Source organism: Schistocerca nitens, chromosome 1 (genome assembly GCF_023898315.1).
Source record: "Schistocerca nitens isolate TAMUIC-IGC-003100 chromosome 1, iqSchNite1.1, whole genome shotgun sequence".
NCBI lineage: Eukaryota > Metazoa > Arthropoda > Insecta > Orthoptera > Acrididae > Schistocerca > Schistocerca nitens.
The window spans coordinates 407,944,171-407,969,441 of NC_064614.1; the positions used below are offsets into that span (position 1 = coordinate 407,944,171).

General features: G+C 34.8%; 1 protein-coding gene across 1 annotated transcript in view; it reads left to right on the forward strand.

Annotated features, from left to right (window-relative positions):
• Positions 1–25,271, forward strand: part of LOC126249607 (cadherin-87A) — a 782,263-nt gene that overhangs the window by 735,605 nt on the left and 21,387 nt on the right. The window contains exons 36-37 of the mRNA XM_049951276.1: positions 16,356–16,470; positions 24,307–24,495. Of these exons, the coding sequence (XP_049807233.1) occupies positions 16,356–16,470; positions 24,307–24,495 (304 nt within the window). The remainder of the gene's footprint in view (positions 1–16,355; positions 16,471–24,306; positions 24,496–25,271) is intronic.

Here is a 25,271-nt window from a genome sequence, read left to right on the forward strand (position 1 = left end):
TATTAATAACTCTTTAATTGATTTACCTGCACCAACAAATATTTCATTTTGATGAAATTTTGGGTCCCTGCTAGGGTTATGTTTGGTAATTCAAATCGTAACTGGATTATTTTTAGCTATGCATTATACATCAAATATTGAAATAGCATTTAGTAGTGTAGTACACATCTGCCGAGACGTAATTAATGATTGAATTGTTCGAACTTTACATGCAAATGGAGCATCTATATTTTTTATTTGTATTTATATGCATGTAGGACGAGGAATTTACTATGGATCTTATATATACATACACACCTGAATAATTGGTACAGTAATTCTATTCTTAGTTATAGCAACTGCATTTATAGGATACGTTTTACCTTGAGGTCAAATATCATTTTGAGGTGCGACAGTAATTACTAATTTATTATCAGCAATTCCATATTTTGGAACAGATTTAGTTCAATGAGTGTGAGGGGGGTTTGCTGTTGATAACGCAACATTGAATCGATTTTTCACATTTCATTTTGTATTACCATTTACTATTGCTGCTATAGCTGCAATTCATTTATTCTTTCTTGACCAAACAGGGTCTAATAACCCATTAGGACTAAATGGAGATACCGAAAAAATTCCATTTCATCCATACTTTACTTTCAAGGATTCTATTACATTTGTATTAATAACATCATTATTAATTATATTATGCTTAATTAATCCTTACCTCCTAGGAGATCCAGATAATTTTGTACCTGCTAATCCATTAGTAACACCAGTTCATATTCAACCAGAATGATATTTCTTATTTGCATATGCAATTCTACAATCAATTCCTAATAAGTTAGGAGGTGTTATTGCATTATTCTTATCAATTAGAATCTTAATAATTTTACCATTTTATAATAAAACACCATTCCGAGGTATCCAATTCTATCCTATTAATCAGGTTTTATTCTGAATCATAGTAGTTGTTGTATGCTTATTAACATGAATTGGTAAACGACCTGTTGAAGAACCTTACATTATAACAGGGCAAATCTTAACAATTATCTACTTCACATACTTCTTAATTAATGTCCATGTTGCAAACGCATGAGATAAGCTAATTAAGGAATAATAAGTTAATTAGCTTAGGAAAAGCATATGTTTTGAAAACATATAACTAGAAGTTTAACTCTTCTATTAACTTTTCTTAAAAAATTTCACTAATAAATGAGATAAATAAAATCTTTAAACCAACAAAGAAAATAAATAAATTCAAAGATAAAGGTAAAAAACTTTTTCAAGCTAAGTATATTAACTTATCATAACGGAACCGTTGTAATGTACCCCGAACTCAAATAAAGCCAAAGGATATAATAGCAAGCTTAATAAAAAATATAAAAGAATAAAAATCACTACCTAAAAAAATTAAAGCTAATAATATTCTTATAAAAACAATTCTAGTATACTCAGCTAAAAAAAATTAAAGAAAAACCACCTGCACCATATTCAATATTAAACCCTGAAACTAACTCAGATTCAACTTCGACAAAGTCAAAAGGAGTACGGTTAGTTTCGGCTAAACAAGAAGCAAAACAAGCTAAAGCTAAAGGAAAAGAAATAATAATAAATCAACAATAAAGCTGATAATTTATAAAATCAAACATGTTAAAACTACCAATTAAAATAATTAAAGATAATAAAATTAAAGCCAAACAACTTCATATGAAATTGTTTGAGCAACAAAACGTGGAGAACCTAATAAAGAATAATCTGAATTAGAAGATCAACCAGCAATTATAACGGTATAAACACCTAATCTAGTGCAACACAAAAAAAAACAAAAACCCATAAGAAAAAGAACATATATAAGTTAAGTAAGGGAAAATTACTCAAACAGCCACAGAAATTATTAAATTAAAAACAAGAGAAAAATAATAAAGTAAATAATTAGATATAATAGGAATTGGCTGCTCCTTACAAATTAACTTAATAGCATCACTAAAGGGCTGTGGGATTCCTACAAATCCTACTTTATTTGGACCCTTACAAATCTGAATATAACCTAAAACCTTACGCTCCAATTAAAACACAAATAACTAATAAAAGAAAATTTAAAATAAACATAAATAAATCATAAAATTTCAATACTATTTGTAGAAAAAATCAAAATAAATGAATTCGAAATTCAACACATTAATCTGTCAAAATAGTAAATTAATTAATATTAATCAATATAATAAAAAATATTTTAACCATAAGGTCCTTTAGTACTAATATGGATTAATAATCTTAGGATAGAAACCGACCTGGCTCACGCCGGTCTGAACTCAGATCATGTAAGAATTTAAAGGTCGAACAGACCTAATCACTGGGCTCCTGCACGAAAAATTTTTCTTAATCCAACATCGAGGTCGCAATCTGCTTTGTCGATATGAGCTCTCAAAAACAATTACGCTGTTATCCCTAACGTAACTTAATCTTATGATAATAAATTATGGATCAAAACAACAAACATAAATCAGTGATATAATAATGAAGAGTTTATTAATTCTTCATGTCACCCCAACAAAACATCATCATTAAATATAGAAAGACAAACAAAAAACTATATAAAAGTAAAATGTTAAGCTCTCTTCTCATGAATTTAAGCCTTTTGACTCAAAAGTTAAATTCAAAAATTTATTAAGACACAGTTGATTTCTCGTCAAGCCATTCATTCCAGCCGCTAATTAAGAGACTAATGATTATGCTACCTTTGCACTAGAGATGGGGGATCCCCTCTTGAACTAATTCATAGAGTTCAATCTTTCAAAGGAGTGAACAATCAGTGATTCAGAAAAAAAGAACGGTAGCTCCAAACGTTTCCCAGGCAGAGAGAGAGAGAGAGAGAGAGACGGAGCATATCAGCAGCGCCTCTGCTGGTCAGAGCACAGTGCACGCCACACAACACAGCCAGCGCCGGCCTCTGCCCTGCTTCTACCTTGGCTGCCTGCATTGTGCAGTGCCCCATTGGATTTTGTGTTTCACATATGCCGGGCCGTCTCTGTGCGTCGTCTGCCGTGTGCACTGTGCAGTGTCTGGCGCAGCTTAACTTCGCATCGCACTCTGTCGGCGATCGTTTCAGTCGCGCGTCCTGCCCTCTGGGCAGTTGATGCCAGCAACAGGACAGAGAGCCACCTAGCGGATAACATAGGAACTACTTGCAAAAACCTGCTCGCAAGGGAGCGGACGATTTGTCTCGGAGCGGGTGAGCTCCCCCCACCCACGGAACTCGCCCGCTCAACGCTCACCCCACCGTCTCGACTCTAGCCAGAGCGTCGAGCAAAGCGACTCTGGTGTCACTCTGGTCTCTGCGGTCTCAGCTCACGCAGTAATACAGCTCGCGGCTCGACCTGCTCGACTCAGCGCCTCTGCATCGGAGTTTGTCCCCACTGGATATTGTTCTTCGTAGTAATACCGCTATGTATATTACATTATTATGTTATGTATACATCAATTGTTTCTATTTTATTTTTATTTGTTTAAACTGATTAGATTAGGTTCCTGATGACTACTCTTACTATAGGATTTTTATTATGGACACTCGAATTTACGCTTTAATTACGAGCGAACCGATAAACGTATCGCAAAATGTGATACACCAATATTTTCCTTGTTTTATTCTGCGTAAGGCTATATGCAGCACTTTCGTTTTACAGTCAAATTTATATTTTTTTTTCTTATTCTGGTACGGATTTTGCGATTTTAGGCGTCTTCGAAAGGAAAAATATATGGCTTGCGATGTATTTGTATGAGGTTAATGAAATTTTAATACATTATAGCCAAATATATTGTTAATGTAAATCTCAAGCTACAACATTTTCCAATTACCCAAAAAACCACGCTAGTGCAAAATAAATCAATAATCAAAAACTTTGTCATATCGTGGAAATTTCAATAAACAATACAAAATTCTTACTCATTATCTATGTTACTTCAAAATATGATCAAATAAGATCAAAATACAGGTATAGTACTGGAATAAACCAAGTTTAAAGGGCAATGTGCCTTTCATTTATTTTCTTTTGTAAATGAGTGGTGAGTCATGAAAAACAGCTAATTCATTTCAGGGAGTGAACAGTTCTGATCCAATCTCTGAAAAGAACAGTTTTGCCCATCTCTACTTTGCACGGTCAAAATATCGCGGCTCTTTAAAAATCCGCTCAGTGAGCAGGCCAGACCTCAAAGTATTTTGAAGAGGACAAGTTTTTGATAAACAGGCGGAAATCAATTTTACCTAGTTCCGTATAATAATAATAGGGTATCTATATTTATAGGGTATCTAATGCTAGTTTATTATTTAAATTTCAAGGATTCATAAAAAGAGTTACAAATAAATTTTAACATTTCACCTTACAAATTTATATTTTAACCCTAATAATATAAACAACTGTCTTAACCAATAATATTCACTTGTATCAATCGTATAACCGCGGCTGCTGGCACGAATTATGCCGATACTAAATCAATTGCTAAATCCAAAATCACTTGATAATTAAATCAAATTACTGCAAAAAGAACATTTAGTTTAATAAAACTTACATATAATACAAAGAAAATGTGAATAAACAAGCAAGAATAAAACTTTTAAGAACAAAAAATAAGAAATTTAAAAATTTATCAAATTAAGAAAAAATAAAAGATTCAAATATTTAAAGAAAAAAAATCACAAACACTAAGAAAAAAAAAAGAAATGCTCCCCTGTATGACCACAACAACTTCTCTATTGTATATAAATAAAGATTAATATGGAACATTTATACCAATAAATGTATTAGATTCGTTCTTATTTAATCTTTCTTTTCACTAATAATAAAGAAAGATTAAATAATATAATAAATATATTTTATACAATTATGTAAATTAATGTAATATGTTATTAACATAAAATTAGGTTTATATTAAGTTAACTTAAATATTCATTAGTTAAACGATCTAATTGTAGATAATTAATATAATTATTTATATTAATATAATATTTTATATTTAAAATTATTAATTTTATTTATTATATTCAATTATAATAATATTTAATATTAATTTACATATTATTATAAAAATTATAATATAATAGCCTATTATAAACTAAAAACATAAGTAGCTATAATCCTTGGTAAATAAATGTATTAAAATGATCACTTAATAATAAAATAAAGTATTTAAATTTAATTAAATGTAATATATTAATATAAATTATTTAGTATATATATATATATATATATAACCACCATTTCTTGGATTTCTACCAAAATAAATTGTAATACAATCATTAATAGAAAACAACATAACGACTATTATAACCATTATAGTCGTATTAACTGCAATTACACTTTATTATTACATATGTATTAGATTCTCAGCCTTAATTATGTCATACATAAAAAATTCATGATCTATAAAGATAAAGTCTCAAAAATCAAGAATTATTCTTCCTATAACAGTAATAATTTCAACAATAGGATTGATTTCAACATCAACCCTAATCTCATTATAAAAGGACTTAAGTTAATTAAACTAATAACCTTCAAAATTATAATTAAAAGAATAATCTTTTAGGCCTTAGTAAAATTTTACACCTCTAGAATTGCAGTCTAGAATCATAATTGAATATAAGACCAAAACATGGTAAGAGAGAAAACATCTCATAAGTAGATTTACAGTCTACCACCTAAAATTCAGCCATCTTACCGCAAATATGATTATTCTCAACAAACCATAAGGACATTGGTACTTTATACTTCCTATTTGGAGCATGAGCAGGAATAGTAGGAATATCAATAAGAATACTTATTCGTGCTGAACTTGGTCAACCAGGATCTCTAATTGGAGGTGACCAGATTTATAATGTTATTATTACAGCCCACGCATTTGTAATAATTTTCTTTATAGTAATACCTATTATAATTGGTGGATTTGGTAATTGACTTGTACCATTAATAATTGGTGCACCAGATACAGCATTCCCACGGATAAATAATATATGTTTTTGATTACTACCACCTTCATTAACCCTTCTTCTTACATCTTCTATAGTAGATAACGGTGCCGGTGCAGTATGAACAGTTTACCCTCCTCTAGCAGGAGCTATTGCACACGGGGGTGCATCTGTATATCTAGCTATTTTCTCACTCCATGTAGCAGGTGTATCATCTTGGTGCAGTAAACTTCATTCCAACAGCAAATAATATATGATCAGAAAGTATAACTTTAGATCAAACACCTTTATTTGTTTGATCTGTAGCTATTACAGCCCTTCTCCTCCTTTCACTTCCAGTTTTAGCAGGAGCTATTACTATACTATTAACAGATCGAAATTGAAATACATCATTCTTTGACTTTGACCCTGCGGGAGGGGGGGGGGGGGGAACCCAATTTTATACCAACACCTATTCTGATTCTTTGGGCACCCAGAAGTTTACATTCTAATTCTACACAGATTTGGTATTATTTCACTCATTGTACGTCAAGAAAGAGGAAAAATTGAATCATTTGGAACATTAGGTATAATTTACGCCATGTTATCAATTGGATTAATAGGATTTATTGTATGAGCACATCATATATTTACAGTAGGAATGGATGTTGATACACGAGCATACTTCACATCAGCAACAATAATTATTGCCGTACCTACAGGAATTAAGGTATTCAGATGACTAGCTTCACTATATGGAACTAAATTCAAGTTCAATCCACCATTATTATGAGCTCTAAGATTTATTTTCCTATTCACAATTGGTGGATTAACAGGATTAGTATTAGCAAATTCATCACTTGATATTGTATTACATGATACATATTATGTAGTAGCCCACTTCCATTATGTATTATCTATAGGAGCAGTATTCACAATCATAGGAGGTGTTATTCAATGATACCCACTATTTACAGGATTAACTATAAACAACACATGATTAAAAATCCAATTTAGAATTATATTTATTGGAGTAAACTTAACATTCTTCCCTCAACACTTCTTAGGGTTAGCAGGAATACCACGACGATATTCAGACTATCCAGACGCATATACATCATGAAATGTAGTATCAAGAATTGGATCTACAATTTCTATTGTAGGAATTATTATATTCATTGTAATTATATGAGAAAGAATGGTTGCAAACCGAGCAATTATATTTAGAGCTAATATAAGAAGATCAACAGAATGGCTACAAAATAACCCACCTGCAGAACACAGTTACTCAGAATTACCATTAATTTCTAGATTCTAATATGGCAGATTAGTGCAGTAGATTTAAGCTCTACAAATAAAGGTTTGACCTTTTATTAGAAAACTATTCAAATGGCAACATGATCACATTTATCCCTTCAAGATGGAGCTTCACCATTAATGGAGCAACTATCATTCTTTCATGATCATACTATGGTCGTATTATTATTAATTACAGTAATTGTAGGTTATGCCCTAAGTTATATATTATTTATTGCCTATACAAACCGAAACATACTTCATGGACATTTAATTGAAACAATCTGAACAGCATTACCAGCAATCACCCTAATTTTTATTGCCCTTCCATCATTACGACTATTATACTTACTTGACGATTCAGTAGACGCAGTAATTACAATCAAAACCATTGGATGACAATGATACTGAAGATATGAATATTCAGACTTTATAGACATAGAAATCGACACTTGTATGACACCAGAACAAGACCTAGAAAATGATGGATTTCGACTTCTAGACGTAGATAACCGAACAGTTCTCCCAATAAATACAGAAGTACGAACATTAACAAGAGCATCAGATGTTCTACACTCATGAGCAGTTCCTGCATTAGGAGTTAAAATTGATGCAACACCAGGTCGACTAAATCAAGGAACATTTACAATAAACCGACCTGGATTATTCTTCAGACAATGCTCAAGAATCTGTGGAGCAAACCACAGATTCATATCAATTGTAATTGAAAGAACTTCAGTAAATTTATTTATCAAGTGATTATCTAAGATAATCTAAGGAGTTTGTTAAAATATATAACATTAGAGTGTCAATCTAAAATAACTAAACAATTAGTACACCTTGAAAACATCAGATGACTGAAAGTAAGTAATGGTCTCTTAAACCAAACAATAGTAAATTAACAACTACTTCTGATGGGGAAATTAAATCCAAATCCCTCAAATATCCTCTCTCATATGATTCTCCCTATTCATTATATTTTCAGCTACCTTAATCCTATTCAATCAAATAAACTTTTTCTCATTTAAGCCTAATCTTATTAAAAGAGCAGAAAAAAGAACAATTGAGATTAAAAACTTAAATTGAAAATGATAAACTTATTCTCAACATTTGACCCATCAACTAACATCTTCAATTTATCATTAAATTGAACTAGGACATTTTTAGGACTGTTATTAATCCCATCAATGTTCTGACTTACACCATCACGAATCAATATTATCTGAAATAAACTAAACCTAACCTTACACAATGAATTCAAAACACTACTAGGACCAAAATCATTTAATGGAACAACATTCATCTTTATCTCAATTTTTATTATAATACTATTTAATAATTTTATAGGATTATTCCCTTACATCTTTACTAGAACAAGACATTTAGCATTAACATTTGCAATCGCTCTACCTATATGATTAAGATGCATGTTATTTGGATGAGTTAACCATACTAATCATATATTTACACACCTTGTTCCACGAGGAACACCACCTGCATTAATATCATTTATAGTATTAATTGAAACAATTAGAAACGTCATTCGACCAGGTACACTGGCAGTACAATTAGCAGCAAATATAATTGCAGGGCATTTACTATTAACCTTACTAGGAAATACATGGCCATCTATAGCAATAAACTTAATCTCACTACTAATTATTGGACAAATACTTCTATTAATTCTAGAATCAGCAGTGGCAATAATTCAAGCTTATGTTTTCTCAATTTTAAGTACTTTATATTCTAGAGAAATATATCAAACCTATGTTAACAACTCACTCAAATCACCCATTCCACTTAGTATACTATAGACCTTGACCACTAACAGGAGCAATTGGAGCAATAGTCCTAGTATCAGGATTAGCAAAATGATTTCACCTATTTAACATTAACTTATTTATAATTGGATTCGGAATTACGCTACTAACTATAATTCAATGATGACGAGATGTAGTACGAGAAGGGACACATCAAGGACTACATACAGGATTTGTATCAGTTGGATTACGATGAGGAATAATCCTATTTATTACATCAGAAGTATTATTCTTCATTTCATTTTTCTGAGCATTCTTTAGAAGAAGACTAGCACCAACAATTTAACTAGGAATGTTATGACCTCCAATAGGAATTCAACCTTTTAATCCTATACAAATTCCGTTCCTAATACAGCTAGTCTTTTAGCTTCAGGAGTAACTGTAACATGAGCACATCATAGTTTAATAGAATCTAATCATACTCAAGCATTACAAGGATTATTCTTCACAGTATTATTAGGACTATATTTCACAATACTTCAAGCATACGAACATTGAGAAGCACCTTTCACTATTGCAGACGCAGTTTATGGATCAACATTCTTTGTTGCAACAGGATTCCATGGTCTGCACGTAATTATTGGAACAATCTTCTTATCAACATGTCTACTTCGACACTCAATAAATCAATTTTCACCAAGACACCACTTTGGATTTGAAGCAGCAGCATGATACTGACACTTCGTAGATGTAGTATGATTATTCTTATACATCTCTATTTATTGATGAGGTAGATAATTGTTTTTCTATTATAAATAGTACATTTGACTTCCAATCAGAAAGCTTGATATAAATCAAGAAAAACGATCCTAATTCTATCTACAAGAGTTTTTATTAGATTTATTATTCCAATAATTATTATAATCCTTGCAACAACATTATCAAAGAAATTAATCAATGATCGAGAAAAAAGCTCCCCATTTGAATGCGGGTTTGATCCAAAAAGATCAGCACGAATACCATTCTCCTTACGATTCTTCCTAATCGCAATAATTTTTTTAATTTTTGATGTAGAAATTGCACTGATTCTTCCAATTGTAATTATTTTCAAAACCTCAGACATTATAATCTGAACAGTATCAAAATAATTTTTTTATTCTAGTCCTATTAGGCGGACTATACCATGAATGAAATCAAGGAGCCTTACAATGAGCATAATAAAGGGTTGTAGTTAACTATAACATTTGGGTTGCATTCAAAAAGTTTTGATTTAATCAATCAACCTTAAATAGAATAAGAAGCGAAATATTGCAGTCAGTTTCGACCTGGAAGATTGGTAAATAAAATATCCTTATTCTTATTAATTGAAGCCAAAAAGAGGCATATTACTGTTAATAATATAATTGAACTATAAAGTTCCAATTAAGGAAATGTAAAGCCAATATGAAAGCTGCTAACTTTTTATATTAGGGGTTAAACTCCGTTAACATTTCTAAAATTTATATAGTTTAAATAAAACATTACATTTTCACTGTAAAAATAATATATGTATATTTATAAATTCCTAAAAGTAAAAATACTTCCTTAACATCTTCAGTGTCACGCTCTAATTATAAGCTATTTAAGTACATGAAAAATAATACCATTAAAATAAATATTCAAAAAATAAAAGTTAAAAGATAAATCTTGAAATTAGAATCATATCAACCCTGAATATATCCAATTAAATAAATAAATAGTCTATATAAACCTTGGCCACCAAATAATTCACCCCAACCATAATCAAATGATTTCGATGAATAATAACCTAATTTTAAAGGAATATATCTAACAAACTTGGTTGAAAGAAAAGGTATAAATCACATAGAACCGGCAAATCCAACAAAAGAAAGTATACTTAAAGAAAATAAATTATGAGAAAAATCTAACTTAGAAATAAGATAACCAAAATAAGCACCTAAAACAACCACTGTAATAGTGAAAAACTTTAAATAATAAGGTAAAGCAATCACATGAGGAATAGGTAAAATTAACCAAGACAAAAAACTATCACCAAAAACAGCAACAAACAATAAACCAATTATACCAAACGAAATATAATAACCCTTATCATCAAAAGAAAATCTAGAATAAAAATTATTATCACCAGATAATGAATAATAAAACAAACGAAAAGAATAAGAAGCAATTAAACCAGTAGAAAAAAAATAAAGGAAAAAAATTAAACAATTAATCCATCTTAAACAAACCATTTCAAGAATCAAGTCCTTTGAATAAAACCCTGCTAAAAAAGGTATACCACACAAAGACAAACTAGAAACAATGAAACAAACTGAAGTTAAGGTATAAAATAAATAATTGAGCCTATAAAACGAATATCCTGAGAATCCTTTAAATTATGAATTATTGAACCTGCACACATAAATAATAATGCCTTAAATAAAGCATGGGCTAATAAATGAAAAAATGCAAGTTTTGGATAACCTATAGCCAAAATTCTTATTATTAAACCAAGTTGTCTTAAAGTAGAAAGAGCAATAATCTGCTTCAAATCAAATTCAAAATAAGCTCCCAATCCAGCCATAAATATAGTTATACAACCAATTAAAAGTAAAAATCAACCACAATTATAAGTATCTAATATTGGTCTGAAACGAATTAATAAATAAACTCCAGCAGTAACAAGAGTAGAAGAATGAACTAAAGCAGAAACAGGAGTAGGAGCAGCCATAGCAGCAGGAAGTCAAGAAGTCTTAGTTATAGCTGCCAAAACAATTAATATAGTAATAAGCTTTATTTCAAAAGAGTTAGAAATAAAATCATAATAATAAATATAATTCCAACCACCAAAATTTAATATTCAAGCAATAGAAATTAAAATAGCAACATCACCAATACGATTAGAAAGTCAGTTAATATACCAGCACTATAAGATTTTACATTTTGGTAGTAAATAACTAAACAACAAGAAACTAAACCCAAACCATCTCATCCTAACAAAATTCTAATTAAATTCGGACTAATAATAAAAAACCCTATAGAAAGAATAAATATTAAAACAATAATAATAAAACGATTTATATTCTTTTCACCCGATGTATAATCCTCTCTATAATAAATAACCAAAGAAGAAATATATATAACAAAAGACATAAAAATAAGAGACATTCAATCCAAAATTAAAGTTATAACAACCATATAACCATTCAAATTAAAAAGTTCTCACTCAACAAAAACTCTATAATCAATTATTAAATAATAAATACCTAAAATAAAAATTATAGTTCTAGAAAAGAATAAAGAAAAAAACTCAAAGAACAAATAGAAAATAAATTCACGGCCTAAGATGAAAAACTTCATATCATTGATTCCACAAAACAATATTTTTAATTAAAATACTTAAGCAACTTAAACAAAGAAATTTTCACCCTTTAAACAAAGAATATTTAAAGGCAATCAATGTAAAAGTAAAAGATGATATTCACAAAAATAACCAAGAGAACAAGTATAAACCCCCAGAATAATAATTACCATGCTGAGAATAAGAATATACACTCCTGGAAATGGAAAAAAGAACACATTGACACCGGTGTGTCAGACCCACCATACTTGCTCCGGATACTGCGAGAGGGCTGTACAAGCAATGATCACACGCACGGCACAGCGGACACACCAGGACCCGCGGTGTTGGCCGTCGAATGGCGCTAGCTGCGCAGCATTTGTGCACCGCCACCGTCAGTGTCAGCCAGTTTGCCGTGGCATACGGAGCTCCATCGCAGTCTTTAACACTGGTAGCATGCCGCGACAGCGTGGACGTGAACCGTATGTGCAGTTGACGGACTTTGAGCGAGGGCGTATAGTGGGCATGCGGGAGGCCGGGTGGACGTACCGCCGAATTGCTCAACACGTGGGGCGTGAGGTCTCCACAGTACATCGATGTTGTCGCCAGTGGTCGGCGGAGGGTGCACGTGCCCGTCGACCTGGGACCGGACCGCAGCGACGCACGGATGCACGCCAAGACCGTAGGATCCTACGCAGTGCCGTAGGGGACCGCACTGCCACTTCCCAGCAAATTAGGGACACTGTTGCTCCTGAGGTATCGGCGAGGACCATTCGCAACCGTCTCCATGAAGCTGGGCTACGGTCCCGCATACCGTTAGGCCGTCTTCCGCTCACGCCCCAACATCATGCAGCCCGCCTCCAGTGGTGTCGCGACAGGCGTGAATGGAGGGATGAATGGAGACGTGTCGTCTTCAGCGATGAGAGTCGCTTCTGCCTTGGTGCCAATGATGGTCGTATGCGTGTTTGGCGCCGTGCAGGTGAGCGCCACAATCAGGACTGCATACGACCGAGGCACACAGGGCCAACACCCGGCATCATGGTGTGGGGAGCGATCTCCTACACTGGCCGTACACCACTGGTGATCGTCGAGGGGACACTGAATAGTGCACGGTACATCCAAACCGTCATCGAACCCATCGTTCTACCATTCCTAGACCGGCAAGGGAACTTGCTGTTCCAACAGGACAATGCACGTCCGCATGTATCCCGTGCCACCCAACGTGCTCTAGAAGGTGTAAGTCAACTACCCTGGCCAGCAAGATCTCCGGATCTGTCCCCCATTGAGCATGTTTGGGACTGGATGAAGCGTCGTCTCACGCGGTCTGCACGTCCAGCACGAACGCTGGTCCAACTGAGGCGCCAGGTGGAAATGGCATGGCAAGCCGTTCCACAGGACTACATCCAGCATCTCTACGATCGTCTCCATGGGAGAATAGCAGCCTGCATTGCTGCAAAAGGTGGATATACACTGTACTAGTGCCGACATTGTGCATGCTCTGTTGCCTGTGTCTATGTGCCTGTGGTTCTGTCAGTGTGATCATGTGATGTATCTGACCCCAGGAATGTGTCAATAAAGTTTCCCCTTCCTGGGACAATGAATTCACGGTGTTCTTATTTCAATTTCCAGGAGTGTATATATAAAGTATAACCAGCTCTAAAAAAGATGAAAAAATTAAAGCAAAAAATCTAAAAGAAGATCAAGAATTAATTCTATTTAATAATCTAAGTTCACCTACCAAATTTAATGATGGAGGGAAGCAGCAGCTATATTTGATGATCTTAAAAGAAATCACCATAAAGCCATTCTAGGTATTAAATTAATTATACCCTTGTTAATTAATAATATTAGATAAACAAAACAATCCAGAAGAACATAAACCATGACCAACCATTAAAGAAAGAGAACCCATACAACCTCACCAATTTATAGTTATCAATCCACCAATAACCATTCTCATATGAGCAACAGAAGAACATGCAATTAAAGACTTTAAATCAACCTAACGAAAACAAATAAATCTAACAATAACCCCACCAGATAAACCTAAAGATAATCAAAAATAATTAAACTTTAAACCCAAATAAGAAATAACCTTTATAACACGAAAAATACCATAACCACCTAACTTCAATAAAACACCAGCAAGAATTATTCTTGTTAGAAGCGTTTGCTGTTCAAGGAGATTTTGCAATAGTTGCTCGACAGTAGCCATGGAACCCTGTGGGTGAACGGTGAAAAGGAAAAATCCACTACCTCGTCGCCAATTGTTATAACGTCGAGTTTAACAAATATATTTCAGAACGACACAACACATATAAGTCACAGAGTAAGTTGACAAGCAAGACATGTGTACATGTTAGCATTCGAATGAGCACTGAGTCCCAGTCTAGCGGCCGCTGCTCGGCTGGCCGCTTAGGTGGCGCAGCTGCTGCATCATGGCTGGCAGACAGCGCCGCACGTAGAGGACGCGCGTAATTGCGCGGCGACGCTTTGAATGATCGGCGAGTCACAACAGGAACTAAATGCATCACTGATTCTGCATATCAGGGATCTGACAGTTTGTTGATAGGTTTGTGGAGGTATGTAGCATTAGATATCTATGCAGAGGCCATGTAATTCACATAAATACTGGGCTGCCAATTTGTGTACATGGTGATTGTGCCCCATGGTGACCCAGATGGATTCCACAATATTCACATTAGGCAAATTTAGTTGCTGAGACGTGAGTTCACTATAATGCTCCTCAGACCACTGTAACGTCGTCCTGGCTCTGGGACACAGATAATTATACTGCTGAAAAATGACATCATTGTCAGGGAAGACATCAAGGATGAAGGGATGCAGGTGGTTCGCAGCTGTCAGTGTCTCTTTGATTACTACCAAAGTCCCATGCAAGCACAGAAAAATGTCTCCCATAGCATAATATTGCTCCCACCAGCCTGCATCCGTGGTGTGTTGCACATTTTGAGCTGCTGTTCACTTCGATGGTGCCATTTGTGGAGGTAACCATCAATCTAGTGTAGGAAAAATGTGATTCATCTGAAGAACTGACATCTTTCCATTGATCAACAGTTGAATTCTGATGGTCCTGTCCCCACTGTAGTCATAATTGATGATGTCATTGGGTTAACATGTGAACACGTAGGGGTGGTCTGCTGCTGATCTCCCTGTTCAACAATGTGTGATGAACGGTGTGCTCCATAACACTTGTGCATGCATCAGCACTGTGCTCTTTCCCCATTTGCAACACATATCTTTGCTAGAGTGATCCCCATTCATGTCTGTTCTGCTTACATAATTTTGTTACCGTATCATGTGCCCACAATGTCACCAGGCAGCATCCAACATCACGGTGGGCAGTAGTCATAATGTTTTGGCTTGTCAGTGTCACTCATGTATCAAGATGACTGTTGGCATATATCAGATTCCCGATGGCATATACAAAATGTAAATAGAGCAACATGTTGTTGTTGTTGTTGTGGTCTTCAGTCCTGAGACTGGTTTGATGCAGCTCTCCATGCTACTCTATCCTGTGCAAGCTTCTTCATCTCCCAGTACCTACTGCAACCTACATCCTTCTGAATCTGCTTAGTGTATTCATCTTTTGGTATCCCTCTACGATTTTTACCCACCACGCTGCCCTCCAATGCTAAATTTGTGATCCCTTGATGCCTCAAAACATGTCCTACCAACCGATCCCTTCTTGTAGTGAGCAACATGTAATAATGTTTAAGTTCTAACAAAGAAAGACTTGCTTCCCTTCCTAAATCATGTTTGTTTGTTAAAACCAAAATAATTATTGTGAAGGAAGAAGGAGCTTGATAAGTCTGATTAAAAAGTTCTCTATTGTGCAGTATATGGTTGTGGCTCTAAAAGAGAGAATACATAATATTGTACACTAGAGATGAAATTTGTCACACTGTACCACTACATACATTTTTTATTTTATCACTGGTCCCACTGTACAGTAAAAAGTAATTGCTACTGCTCTTCTGCTTGGCAAAAGGATGATATGCTATTTGACCCTTACTTGCAGGAAACTGAAATTATATGAAGAGCAGGAATTGACAATGCAAGTGTTCAGTGAGCCAGATATGATGGCCTCACAACAACCTGGAGGTGATGGTGGAAACACAGGGCAGTTCACACAGGTATGACTGATATTTAGAAAAAATGTGGTAGTCACCTTCATAATGAACAGTAGGTCAGGAATTTACAATTACTTACAGAACATGCATAGATGTAAAATCATTCCAAGAGTTTATAGATAATTCCTTTATTTATATTTATGACATCATCTCATAGTTTATGATTACAGAAATGAAGTTTTAATTGATGGAAAAAGCTGTTGGGCTTGTGTATATGCTGGGATGTGTTTAAACAGAGACTTGTTCATCTTGATTTAGGCTTTCTGTTAATTTGCTAAATTGGTTTGAGCTGATGCTGGAATGGTTCTGTTAACATGAGTGCATCGTGTCCTCCCAGCATGCTCGATTCTCATCTTTTGTATTCCATCTTGTGTTGGACTGTAACCAGTCATTTATGGATAAATGATGACAATATTAGAATTCTGCCAGATGTAATGAATCTCCAGGCAGAGAAACAGTTTGTTCATGGCCACGTATAGATCAGATAGTTTGCAAACAAACTATGAACTTCCTCTCAAAGTTACATTTTTTACAGAAACTGGTCCAAAATAAGCTTAGCCTTTATTTCATTCTTCACTCTGTGTGTCGTATATTCCACTGTCTGTAGAATCTGCCTTATATTTATGACAGAAAATGGTATCCCTGTTCCATATCAGTAGGACTATTTAAACTGCACACAGTTAAAACTATCCATGGTTGAACCATGCTACCTTTTGCTGATATGATATTGCCACACATAAACACAAATGATCATCTCATTGTTTTTTATTGCTGCTGCATAGTAAACCAATTCTAACTCAAATAATTTTTTAACTTCTTTACATTCCTCTTTTAGACATTTTGTTTTGTTATATTCCTTGTAGAAATATCTTCGTTTGAAACTCTAGATATTTCAAATCCTTTCCTCTACACCAGTGAATGTGGTTATTTAATCTATCTGGATGAACAGATTTTCCTACAATATTTGCCAACAAACTTCAGAAAATGTTTTTAAAATTATTCTGCCTGTATTTAAGGCTGAAGATGTAGGCATTTGCAGTGTAGAATTTACACTTATTTTTTCAGAATGGTTATTCACCATTATGAAATTGCTCTGACACAAATTAGTATGATCAGAATGTTAACAGATGTTATTCAGCATTCAAACTGAAGGAAGATTAGTGAATAAAGTATCTTTTATCATCACCAATGGACCTGCCAGTCTAATGGTAAATTGCATGCTTGGAAACCAAGAGGTTTCAGGATAGAATCCCATTCAGACCATGGAAATTTTTCAGTCAGTCTTTACACTAGCATTCACATCTTAGTGATATGGAACTATGTCAGAAGTGACATGTGGTTCAGATTCATGTGAAACAGGAGGTCCTCTCACTCTGGTAGGATTAGTGGAGTAGATTAAAGGCACAGAAGTCATCAAAGTGGTGTCCAATTGAAACAATGTGCAAACAGGTGGATGAAAACTCCTCTTTAGGCATTTCCAACCAATTAAGCCCTACAAATTTACTTTATTATCATTAGAGAAAAAACACCATTTTAGATGAAGCAGAATGGTGAAGATCAGTATTGTCTATCTACATCTACATTTATACTCCGCAAGCCACCCAACGGTGTGTGGCGGAGGGCACTTTACGTGCCACTGTCATTACCTCCCTTTCCTGTTCCAGTCGCGTATGGTTCGCGGGAAGAACGACTGTCTGAAAGCCTCCGTGCGCGTGTTTGAAGAACCATTCCAAATAACACCTGAAGTAATTTCAGGAAACCTAAATGTGGATGGCAAGACAGAGATAGAACATCACATCTACCAAACTGCTCCTTATCTCAAAATATTTTGTACAGCCAAAATATGAATCACTCCTTTTAGACAGAAAAGACATTTCAAAAGTCACATAAATGTGCCAACAGTTCTTTCAGCGATGTACTTTATCTTGGGAACACTATTCCATAAAGATGAAAAGATGAGTGCATCATATCCTCCCGGCATGCTCGATTCTCATCTTTTGTATTCCATCCTGTGTTAGACTCTAACCAGTCACACACTGTTCCAGTTATTTAAGAAATCCTTTGTGAGCATGGATAATGCTATTGTAGCTTCCACATTCACTTCATATACTGTTTGGGAAACACGCTTATCCTGGCACCGATCCATCAAGATGTAAACATTGTACTTGCAGTTACTTATATGTTAAAATACTTATAATATGCAGACATTTTAAAAATATGTGACCATTCAAACAATCTAACCAAGTTGTGTGTATCTTCAATATTGCTGGGTTTCAGTTCATGTATTTGCAAAGCCTTATTAAGAAATCTTATATGTTTGTAGGTGTCATCAAGCAAACAAAGATAGGTTCAAATGTAATCATGGTCAACCTCAACATGGTTTCCCTTTACACAAAAGTAACAGTAAAAGAGACATTAAGACTATGGCTGCTCATTTCTCTCTTCAAATTTTAAAATTATTTTGACACACTTAGACAGCCATGTATTGTTTGTATGGTGGAATTTATTATGAAATGACTTATGTAATATCCATGATTTACCACTAACACCAGCATAGCTAATCTTTTCATGGAAGATTTCGAAGAATGGACATGGAGTTGTGCCCTCCTCTGTGCATCCTGCTTCTCTGCTTCTTCAAAGATGATGAAATGTTTGTAATCTGGCCGCATGGCAATGAAGTGTTGCAGGAGTTCATCAACCATATGCACAGTACACATCCAAAAATAAGATTTACGTCAGGGATGGAGGAGGATGGGAAGCTGTCTTTCTTAGATGTGTTGGTCAAGCAGATCTGTGATTCAATGGGCATAGTTGTTACTATCCAGCTTGAAAAAGAGGTATGCTGAACACACCAAGACACAGAGCCAGGACTGTTTTGGACTAGGAGCACCTCAGCTCCAAGATTAATCATCTGATGACAGTGGTTTGGAATAATAAAAAAAAAAAAAAAAAAACAGGTATTCTGTCCATGATATTATGTCAGTGCTGTTAAGAAAACCAAGATTGGATGCCTTACTATTAAACAGGGAGGATCGACATACAATATGGCTTCCATTCTGTAGTGCAACAGCTAGTAAGATAGGTTGGGTCCTAAACAGGAAATCCATTCTGTAGTGCAACAGCTAGTAAGATAGGTTGGGTCCTAAACAGGAAATCCATTCTGTAGTGCAACAGCTAGTAAGATAGGTTGGGTCCTAAACAGGAAAGGAATCACACCAGTATTCCAGGTACCCAGGAAATCAAAGAAAGATTGCCACTTGTTAAAGATGATCATCTTGACCTGAGAATACCAGGACTTTATAATATTGCTTGCAAGTATGGCAGCAGTTATGTGCAGCAGTCTGTACAGATTTTTCTGATCACTGCATTGAGTGTCAGTGTTGCCTTAAACACATAAATTTTAAAAAACCAGTGGTGGTCCAGCACAGCCTCTTAAATAAACACAAGATTATGTTTGAACAAATGAGAAGCCTTAGTTACTCATTAAAGTATTGGGGCTCTTGTGATCAGGAAAGCAGTTGAAATTAGACTGTGTGGACAACTTTAATAGAGACACTGGCTGTGCACGGAAGCATGGACTTAATAAAGAAATTGCACAGAAGAAGATTTATCATGGTTTACTGCATGTAAGTGATGGGGCTGCAAGCGATACCTGCTAGCAAGTGAAAATTTAACCTTTAATAGGAAGAATGAAGTTTTTTAGCTAGCTAGAAATATGTGTGTGGGAGACATGGTAACAAGGGAAAAAAATTTACTTTTCTGACAAAAAGCACATTAATATATTGGTACAATAAAAAAAAAGTTGACAATAATTGACTAAACATCACCATCAAGTTAAGGATTGCAGTATGTATAACTTTCATGAATTCTCATATAATGAAACTCAACAAAAATACACAAACTGTGTAAAGCAATGTCAGGGATAACCTTCATATTCACAAATATTTTTAGTTGGTTGATCCATTAAGCAGTTCATACACATTTTTCTGGTACGTTCCTACACACTGATCTATCACAATTCACATTCTTATGTGCAGTGGTGTTGTTGTGGTGAGAACAAAGACGGTACTTCCTCTTACTTCCAGTTTTCCACTCTTCACCCTCTCTTGTGCCTCTTCCTTCTTCTTTGAGTCTTGTCCAAGGAGATTCTGAATTATAATCTTCAAACTTTGTCTCAAATTGGAGATAAGTAGCCAATTTTCAAGAGGAGGTCTCTAAATTTACAGACAGATACTTGACAATTCTGTACTTGGAGACACTTTTAGTGTTTCTAAGGCGGAAGTAGAGAATGCAGCTGTCCACTGCATTGATGTTTATTAATGTAAAAACAATACTAGATGCCAGCATCGACATTTTCTACTGGCTGAGCAGTTTGCTTATTTTTGGTCCAGTGCGTCTGTTCCACCCTTGGTGCTGTTGTAGAAGGACAATTTCAGGTTTCCATTTCATTTCATCCACTACTTCCTAGAAAGACATCTGCACAATAGTATTACAGTTTTTTTTATTTTTCAGAACTACTGACAACAGCGTAATTTAGTCACTGAATTCATAAAGAGAAGTGCTGACAGCCCCATTCTTAGAAGGCAGCAATTCAATAGAAATTTCTAGTTTATTTTTCTCCAAGTACCTACTTATGGTAACCCTATGCTTTGAAGTTGTCTCACTAGTTATGTGGAGGAAAATCAGTTGTCACCAGTTATGTTTCTGTTGCTGCTTAAAACTGGCTGTGTAATCAAAGAAATTATTGCGTACAAACACAAACTTTTCCACCTTCATTGCTCAGTCCAGTACTTGTTAGAATCCTTATCAGTATACTCATAAATGTAGTCATTGTATGAACTGCGGATATCTGTTAGACACGAGATTTTTTATTCCATGTATGGCGGACTTTTTTGGGTAAATATACTTTGAAGCCACATCTACCATGAAATAGTACAAGCATTTCATATATGCAAGTATATTCTCCAAGGGAGTACAATTTCTGACAATTACTGATGAGTTTGGAAAAAAATTCCAAAATTAGTGCTGATCTGTGTTCCTCCTTATGTATTTCTCTTGTTTCAGTGTTATCAAATTGGAACAGGGTAACAGGAACGGGAACTGCATTACTGAAACAGTGGTTCTAAATTTAGGTCTTCCAGTATTGTCAGTAGAGAACAATTATGGCGTGTCTTTATGCTCAGATTGACAGATAGAAGTTAGATAAAGCAATTACAGCCCTCCGTCAAAAAATTTAAGTTTTTTGACCAGATTTCAACACTTCTATGAGTGCCTTCATCAGAAATTAAATATTCAAATTGGCCTAAAGCAATTACAGCCCTCCATCAAAAAAATTAAGTTTTTTGACCAGATTTCAACACTTTTATGAGTGCCTTCATCGGAAATTAAATATTCAAATTGGCCTATAACATAAAATACAAATTTATGGGAAAAATTTTTATATAAAAGTGTAAGTGATGACCAACAGTACTAGAAAGAAACAGTACTTACATGTCAAATATAAGATAAATATCAAGCAAGAAAGGCTTTAGTCACAAAAATTTAAAAAGAATACATGGAAGGTGAGCCACTATGGGCTGCTCAAACCTATAATGCCACAGGTAGCAACAGACTGAGGCACCTGTGTTAGCAACTGTGGCAGGTGAACATTACACCAGCAGACATGGTAACTTTTGTTTATGTTAAAGCTTAGAAATACAGTTTGAAGACTGATTAACAATACAAAAAGAAACAGCACTTACATGTCACATATAAAATAAATATTAAGCACTTTAAATGCCTTTAGTTCACACAGATCAGTAGATCTTTTGTTATTTTGCTGATGTACTTAAATCCTGTTTCTGTAGTGTTCCAGTTTAATGCTTGTCCATTTCACAATTAGTTCTATGAGTTCATTATCAAACATCAAAGAGCAAATATCTTCTATCTTAGGATTATCACCTACATTTCTAATAGTCCTTGTTATGCCTGATATCCCACTGATTATGCTATCACAAGATGCTCCTCTATCTTTAGTTGGTTCTTTTCATGCTCAACAAAATCCATTTTCCCCTTTGTAAACAAAAGGAACTGATACATCATCATTTTCTTGGTCACCTGTGCAGGAAAAGTCAACAACTACAACACAGTTTTGTTCATCAGAGTAAGACCTGGATGTTGCTTTTTCAAGAGAAAATAATCAAAAATGGAATCATCAGAAAATAAATCCTCTACATCCATTTCCTCTCCCTCTAAGTTTCTCTTCCAAATTTGGATTATCCCCTCTCAATACTTCAGTTTGTTTTCTTTTTTACGATGTAGATGGAACCAGCTACATTTTTCCCACCTGTGTAATAATTACAAAAATGGAGGCCTTGTAACTTTAAGGAATGTCTAAAAGAAAAGGAAATTAGCTGCATTAGTTCTATTCATCAAAAATAAAAGTATCACTTTTGGAAATATACGTCTAATAGACACACAACAAAACTTGCGTTACTGGAAATACATGTTTCACAGACACCATGATATTTCACAAAACAACTATTATTTCATGTGTAACAGTCACCATCAACAATGACTCACACCACAAGGCTGACAAAGATATTGTATGAAGCTATAGAGGCATTCCCATCAATAGCGCAAAAAGTATTGTCAGTCTAACAAATTAAAAATGCATGTGTGACCCTCAGGCACATACTTCCTTTTAAGGGTTAATCTGTAGATACAGCATGCACCATCTCTATGATATAATCCAAGAAATCAGACACTGTCCTTTCAGCATAAAAGTGGGAGCGTCATCAGTTTCATGTCGAGCCTCATCAGTTTCATGTCAATCAGACTTATCCTCTGATGACAATGATGTGCGGTCATAGTGAATCGTAATATGACAGTAGAATGCCTACATCCATTCAAAAACAACGAATCTAAAGTAACTTAGTAGATCTAAAACATCCTTTTATTTCTACTCATAATTTGTATGTACAAAAAAATTTTCATACTGCAAATAGTGATAATAACAATAAGAGTTTAAAAGTATCATGTTGTTGTTGTTTTTGTTGTGGTCTTCAGTCCTGAGACTGGTTTGATGCAGCTCTCCGTGCTACTCTATCCTGTGCAAGCTTCTTCATCTCCCAGTACCTACTGCAACCTACATCCTTCTAAATCTGCTTAGTGTATTCATTTCTTGGTCTCCCTCTACGATTTTTACCCTCCACGCTGCCCTCCAATACTAAATTGGTGATCCCTTGATGCCTCAGAATATGTCCTACCAACTGATCCCTTCTTCTAATCAAGTTGTGCCACAAACTCCTCTTCTCCCCAGTTCTATTAAATACCTCCTCATTAGTTATATGATATACCCATCTAATCTTCAGCATTGTTCTGTAGCATCACATTTCGAAAGCTTCTATTCTCTTCCTGTCCAAACTATTTATCATCCATATCATAGCGTGACTTAAATACTCAACACCATAACATATAATAAAACTGACCAACACTTACACAATCAATGTTTATATGTATTACCATTTATTTTTGATTCTTCCTTTGGAAATCAGCTATATCGACCAGAAATACTTCAATTAACTGATAATGAAATAGTAGTTCAGGCAACAGAAACAATGTGTGAATGTTTGCTTCCAGCTATTCGTATTTGTCATTATGTTCTTTGTTGTTCTTATTCTGGTTTTTCCTACCTGCTTTTTCCTTTTCCTCAGTTTTAAAAAATAGGCAAGCTAGAGCCTTGCAATCCTAACAGAAAATTACTTCTACAGTTCCCTGCTCACTGTAACACTTGATTCATTAATACATAAGTCTGCTGGAAAACAGTATTTTGTAAAAAGCATTTTGCACACTCTGCAGGCTGACAACACCTATGCAACAATCCGGCAGCCAGCTCGGCAGAGCTCCCCGAATGCATCACAGCCATTACCCAGCCATCAAGCCTCAACTGGGGAACTGGCTGACTATGCCACTTTGTCTGGTGGTGGCATAGAAGCTGCACGTGGTGGGAATAGTGCCCACGGGTCTTTGAGAGGAATGCCACAGCAGGTAAGTAACATGACATCACAGTTAACATTAGATTTCGTCTGACACCTTACATGCAAGGGAGCAGGCATTTTATTCTGGGTACTGTTGTGTTATAAAAATTTCACTTGTCAATCAGCTTAGGCAATCCCAAAACCCCAGAAACCTGAAAAAACATACGGGAGGCATAACTACTTTTATATCAGAACAAAAATTCAAATACATTAATTAAATCTACAATTATTTAATGGAAATGTGTAATTCCTACGAGTCTAACATTCTTGTTTCAAATTATACCAAAAATTGTCTTATTTTACAATAACATTAAGTGGGGCAATCATGAAACAAATACAAAATGATTAGTACAGAGACTTTAGCCTTTAATCATGACAAAACAGTATCTCATCTGAGAAAACTGTAAAATCACTTACCTTCCAGAGGAATAATTCCATGTACTGCTAAAAGAATCATTTAAAAGTAGAAAAAACACTACTTAGCTTTTGGAACTGTTAGTCTTTTCCTTAGGGAGAAAGTGGAGGGAGGTTGAAGTTGAGGAAGGCTGTAGAAGAAAAGCAGGTCACACGAACCTCAGGTTGAGGGAGACCCACCTGTAATGAGCTACTCTGCTGCTGCTGATTATGGGTTTAAGGGGACTTAAACATCTAAGGTCATCAGTCTCATATTCGCCTCCCCCCCCTCCCCCCCACCCCTCCTCCCGGTGGAATCGCTGCACCCGATCTGACTACATCTAGAGTAAATTCTAGGGGCAACTTAGAAGGATGTATGTGAGGCAGGACGTG